The sequence below is a fragment of the Coregonus lavaretus genome, assembly GCF_964263955.1.
Source record: "Coregonus lavaretus genome assembly, chromosome: 13".
Classification (NCBI taxonomy): domain Eukaryota; kingdom Metazoa; phylum Chordata; class Actinopteri; order Salmoniformes; family Salmonidae; genus Coregonus; species Coregonus lavaretus.
Window position 1 is genome coordinate 13,820,037 of NC_140000.1, and position 5,640 is coordinate 13,825,676.

Below are 5,640 nucleotides of genomic sequence, written 5' to 3' on the forward strand. Positions count from 1 at the left end.
TATATTACCATCTTTAGACTTCCTTGTCCTCTCTTCTCTGGATGATGGTTGTTGCATGCTCTCTCTCTCATCTGATGGAGGGGATGGTATGGCAGACTCCTCCTCTGAATCCTCTTCAAAGAAAAATTCCCAATCTGGATCATCAACAGCATTGTCCTCTATCTCTGAAATGTCCTCTGTCTCTGCAACCTCTTCTTCTATTTCACTGTCACAGTCCAGAATTTGTGATAAGGCTTCATTGACTGAAAATGTTTTGGAGCTCATTTTTGAGTGTCTGTGTCAGAGATCTGCTGCTCTCACACTGAGAAGGAGAAGCTTGGGAAAGCTCCTTTTCACCCAAACATAATTATAAATGTGCAACCAGAACCAGTCAAAACAAAATACATCAAAGACACTTGTTTATTTTGGACCTGTGCAAATATCTATGCACATGAAAGCCTCCGGGTCAAAATGACCCACAACATCATGTTTATATACAAAATCTACACAGACATTCCACAACACATCAGTGTGTCCACATTTTGCAGTTAGGTTCATGGCCCAAATGAGGAAAAGTCATTTAATTTCATGGAGAAAAAGAGAGATTAACTAGTATTTTAGATAACTCAAAAGTGGAAATGGGTCAAATTGACCCGCAACATAATAGGAGGGTTAACAAAATACTCAGTCTGCCAGAGTGCAGAATAACTGATGAATTTACGAACACGCAACACCCGTTGAATATGGCCAGTGTCAGTAAACGTCGGCAAAAAAAGCGTAATTAAATTGTTGCCAGCAGCACAGTTAGTCACCAACGCTCTGGATAACATGAAAACAGCCTAACCAGCTCTGCTAGGGCGAGTGAAATGGTCAGTGGGGTGTCCTCTCATTTGTGTCTGGAAGTAGCTAGCAAGCTAGCCAATATTAGCCAGTTAGCTTGGGTGCTTGACTGCCGTTGTGTGGTCAGAACGCTCGGATCAACCCTACTCATCGGCCAGAGCGTCCAGAGATGGCTGGGGCTAAAGCTTAAGAGGGTGTGAATGATGCTGATTTGGTATAGACAAAGAAGAGCTCTCTAGTTCGTACCAAAACATTCAAAGGCCATTTTGTCAAAAGTGAGATTACAAGTTTATCAACTTTCAAAGCAGAATTACTTTCCCATTGTTCCTCTGAAAGCTCCGAGAGCGAAACGAGATGGGTGGGGCTAAAGCTTAAGAGGGTGTGAACGATGTTGAATGGGTGTAGACAAAGAAGAGCTCTCTTGTACATACCAAAACATTCAAAGGCCATTTTCTCAAAAGTGAGATTATAAGTTTATCAACTTTCAAAGCAGAATTACTTTCCCATTGTTCCTCAAATGCAGTGTATGATATACCTTTTTGTAGCTATGTGTCTCTGTTTTTATGCAATGTAAAAAACAAAATTTAAAATGTGCTACATAAGACCAAATCAAGGCGGTCGGTCACAATTAATAACTTCACCATGCTCAAATTGATATTCATTGTCTGCTTTTCATTAAATTTTTACCCATCTACCAATAGGTGCCCTTCTTTGCGAGGCGTTGGAAAACCTCCCTGGTCTTTGTGGTTGAATCTGTGTTTGAAATTCACCGCTCGACTAAGGGACCTTACAGATAATTGTATGTGTGGGGTAAAAGTAATGTTAAACACTATTATTGCACATAGAGTGAGTCCATTCAACTTATTATGTGACTTGTTAGGCAAAGTTTGACTCCTGAACTTATTTAGGTTTGCCATAACAAACAGGTTGAATACTTACTGACTCAAGACATTTCAGCTTTGCATTTTTTATTAATATGTACAAATTTCAAAAACATCATTCCACTTTGACATTATGGGGTATTGTGTGTAGGCCAGTGACCAAAAAATCGCAAATTAATCCATTTTAAATTCAGGCTCTAATACAACAAAATGTGGAGAGAAAAAAAAGTAAATGGGTGTGAATACTTTCTGAAGGAACTGTAGGCAGATAACATTGAACAGAACAAGGCTATGTCAATAACTCAATTTTGACAAAAATGCAGTTAGAATCTTATAGTCCCAAGCTCTAGAAGTGTCATCTCCCTGTGTCGTCATATCTACCACTCACTGTATACATTTTATGATTAGCTGGAAATGAGGCAAAACTGTACTATGAAATGTATTTGACTGTTATGTTGTGGTTGTGACAGGTTTACTACGCAGCTCGTATCTGGGACGGGATGAAGAAGTCCTCAACCATGTCTGAATACTACCGTCTACAGGACTGTCAACCTGTTGTGATGAATATACTGAAGGAAATAGATGTCCCTGTCCTACAAGAGGACCAGAAGAGACAGACAGAGAGAGGATGGTCTAGCGATGGACAGTGCAGGTAGCAGTAGTGTGGCTCACAGGTTAATTCAGTGGTGATCTGAGGTCTTTGTTGTTGAGAAGAGGGCCATCTCATTGGAAACATATGGAACTACATATAGTTCAACAGTTCAACTTAGGTGGCTCTGGCTTTGTAACAGAGGAAGAAAAAGGGACAGCTGATCACATTCAGGTGTCTCTGTGATAATAAAGAACCCTGCTAAGTGATGGAAGAATCAGATGGTACAGAAGAATATCATATTTAGTTGTAAATACAGCTGCGTTTCATTTTTATTTCAAAATATGTGATTGTCTAAAGTATTTGTTACCTGTTCACCTGAAATGTTATGATTGTTTATTATGTAAAGATGGAGCTGAGATTCCAGACAAGACACTTCTGCAACTTGACAAGAATTTATTAAAATGTTATGTAATCATTAACATTAAACAGATATACTCTGTTATTTCTCCCTTCTTCTGATGTAAAAACATTAATAACATTCTAATAACATAAGAATATTGTAAGAGTATATAATCCTTTGTAAACCACAACCTTTACATTTCAGGCAAGTAATATTGATTAAATCTTAACTAGTATTATTTTCAAATCCAGAAGCAAAAATATTTAATGATTATGCAATAGTCTCAAAACTTCAGATTTGACTGTCATGGTGTTTATAGAATCCTTTCAAACTAAAATAATAGATTTCATGCAGTAGGTTATAGAGATTAAATTTGTATGAATAAGCAATAAGAAGCATAGTATTTTATGTATATTTTTGGGCAACATAAAGGCACTTATGAAAACACATCCCTCGATTGTGATAAACACAATCAAAAAACTATCTTTGACATTATCTCACTCATCGACCTTCAGTGCCTTCATCAGTACATTTTGTGCATCTTCGGCCAGCTCATTCAGACAGTTGTTCAGCATGTAGTAGGTGGTGCCAAATGAAATGCCACATGCAACTGTGGAGCCAAAGACTGGAATGGTACTCAAAAAGTACTCAACCAGCATCAATGTTGCCCCAGTTGTTTTGGTCAGCATTTTGATAACCATGTCTTGGGATATCTCCTTGTTCAGAGGGGACTTGAGGATTGCTTTCAGCTCCTCCACTGGCACATTTGTTCTATCAGCAAGGCTCTTCAGCGACTCATTATCAAGACCAAAAGCCTGATAGTACATTCTGATCTCTCTTATCAAGATGGTTATATCTACACTAACAGAGAGACCTGGAATTGGTATTATTGCCACACAGGCAGATTCAAAAGCTGATCTCCATATGTTGGCTTGGAGATTCTCTTTCTTCCTCTGGTTGATTTTCAGGCTCATGTTGGGAATGGATAGCAGCAGGACACGCCTCTTGTAATCAGGAAGTTCCTTCTCCATCGTCTCCACCAGATTGGGGAAATCATAGAGATGTAGCTCAAAACTGGAGATGAGGAAGACCTGAGGAAACCCCTGACCATGATCTCGAAGTCCTAAGAGGAGCAAAGAAAATAACGTAAAGTACAACTACTACACTGATTTTAAAAATGTTCAAATTGGACAGTCACACAGATGAGCATCATACCAGTGTCTACATACGTGAAACAGCGCTTTTCTATGTTCTATAATCCCAAAAAGAAGAAAAGGTCCTTCCCCCTGGAAACTCATTGGAGTTTTTGAAAATCACATTTAAAACTAAAAATGTAATTTTCTTTCTTTTTTGACTACAGACACAGAAAAATAGTGATTTTAATATATGTGGACACTGGGCCACGTTCAGTTGCCAAATATTGCTAAACGTTGCAATTATAGAAATGCCATGAATAGAGCCCACATGTCGGAGAGGCATGTTTGTTTTACATAACATATTTATTTCTGAATGTTCCAAATAACATGCCCCTGGCATGGTGCTGGAGATAATGAATATGTTAAAAACAATTGTGAAGTACACAGATTCCAGATTGTGGCTTTGAAATATGAAATGTCCAATTTTTGTTTGACAGTAATGTACATTTGCAGTATATACTGTACTCAATCAATGTGTTGTCAAACCTTCAACACAGTTCTGTCTGATATTTTGAAGTGTCTCATCCTGGTTAAAATTCTTCTTCCTTTTTTTTTCTGCATCTATGTTGCTATCGATCTTAGAGCGTACAAAGTAGAAACTCTTCTTCATTTCCTGGATCTTCTTGGCCAGGTTAACATCATTGACTCTGAAACGTTCTGACGAGACTATGATGAAGAAATCATAGCAATCAAATCCAACTTGCTGAAGGTATGTCTCAGGTTTGAAATTTGTGGTGCCGATACCAGGAAGATCCCACAATTTTACATTTTGATGTTTTGGGTGTTGGTAAGGCGTTGCCTTCTGAGTGGTCTCCACCACACCAGTTGGAGCAGAGAATTCCTCTTCATCCCCTAGGCCCCTGAGCACATTGATGAAGGTGGATTTACCAGAGCCAGATTCCCCTGTGATAGCAATATTCAGCTGCACATCACTAATCTTCTTCAAATACTCTTGAATCTTGCCTGAAGCTGAGGTCAAGCTCTCATTCTCAAGTGCTTCTTCAATTTGTCTTGCTGCTTTAATGTCATCTTCACTGATTTCACAATAATCATCGGCCATCATCGGTCTATTTCAAAGAAAATATAAAAATAAGCGTAAAGATATTTCACACTAACTAATATTACACACACAACACACACAAAACGATTTTTATTTGTATTAAAAATGACACATTTTGAAAAAGTGTTGCTTTAAGTTTACGTTGTTGTTCATTTTCATTTGGTCTCGAATGATTCACCAAAACGAAGGAATTTTGCTCAGGGGCTAGTCTTTCCAACACATTTGAATACCAGGCATGTATATTGCTGTAAGATAAACTTATAAAAATATGTCAAGACTTCAAGCAATATCGTTACATTACACTAATACATCCCACATTAGACTTGCTTACTAACCTTCCATGATTATTATAGTTAGAAACCTACCTTTTATTAACCTCAAGCTCTGATCGCTGTATGCAAAGACACGGTGCGTGAGTTCGTAACTTTCAATCTGCACATTCAAAATGCAAACATTCCAGTTCTTGCTTTGACCTTTGAAACTGTTGAAGTTGTTGACTGTAACACCCATTTTTTTTTTCTTTTTTTTTTTGACCTTTATTTAACCAGGTAAGCCAGTTGAGAACAAGTTCTCATTTACAACTGCGACCTGGCCAAGATAAAGCAAAACAGTGCGATAAAAACAACAACACAGAGTTACATATGGGGTAAAACAAACCCTGATCTGTTTCACCTGTCCTTGTAATTGTCTCC

General features: G+C 38.0%; 1 protein-coding gene across 1 annotated transcript; it reads right to left on the reverse strand.

Annotated features, from left to right (window-relative positions):
* Positions 1–2,803: 2,803 nt before the first annotated feature.
* Positions 2,804–5,367, reverse strand: LOC311139471 (interferon-inducible GTPase 5-like). The gene is made up of 3 exons (XM_084174353.1): positions 5,314–5,367; positions 4,375–4,955; positions 2,804–3,815 (listed from the first exon to the last, which is right to left on the reverse strand). Exons 2-3 carry the CDS (start codon positions 4,949–4,951, stop codon positions 3,190–3,192), a joined length of 1,203 nt encoding a protein of 400 aa, XP_084030479.1. The 5' UTR covers positions 4,952–4,955; positions 5,314–5,367; the 3' UTR covers positions 2,804–3,189.
* Between the last annotated feature and the right edge of the window lie 273 nt (positions 5,368–5,640).

Bases quoted from the DNA above. Each gene is read 5' to 3' on its own strand.
- LOC311139471 (XM_084174353.1), bottom strand. From the start codon at position 4,951: ATGATGGCCGATGATTATTGTGAAATCAGTGAAGATGACATTAAAGCA. The intron at 3,816-4,374 runs GTTTGACAACAC...TGCTCCTCTTAG, and splicing joins CAGACAGAACTGTGTTGAAG to GACTTCGAGATCATGGTCAG.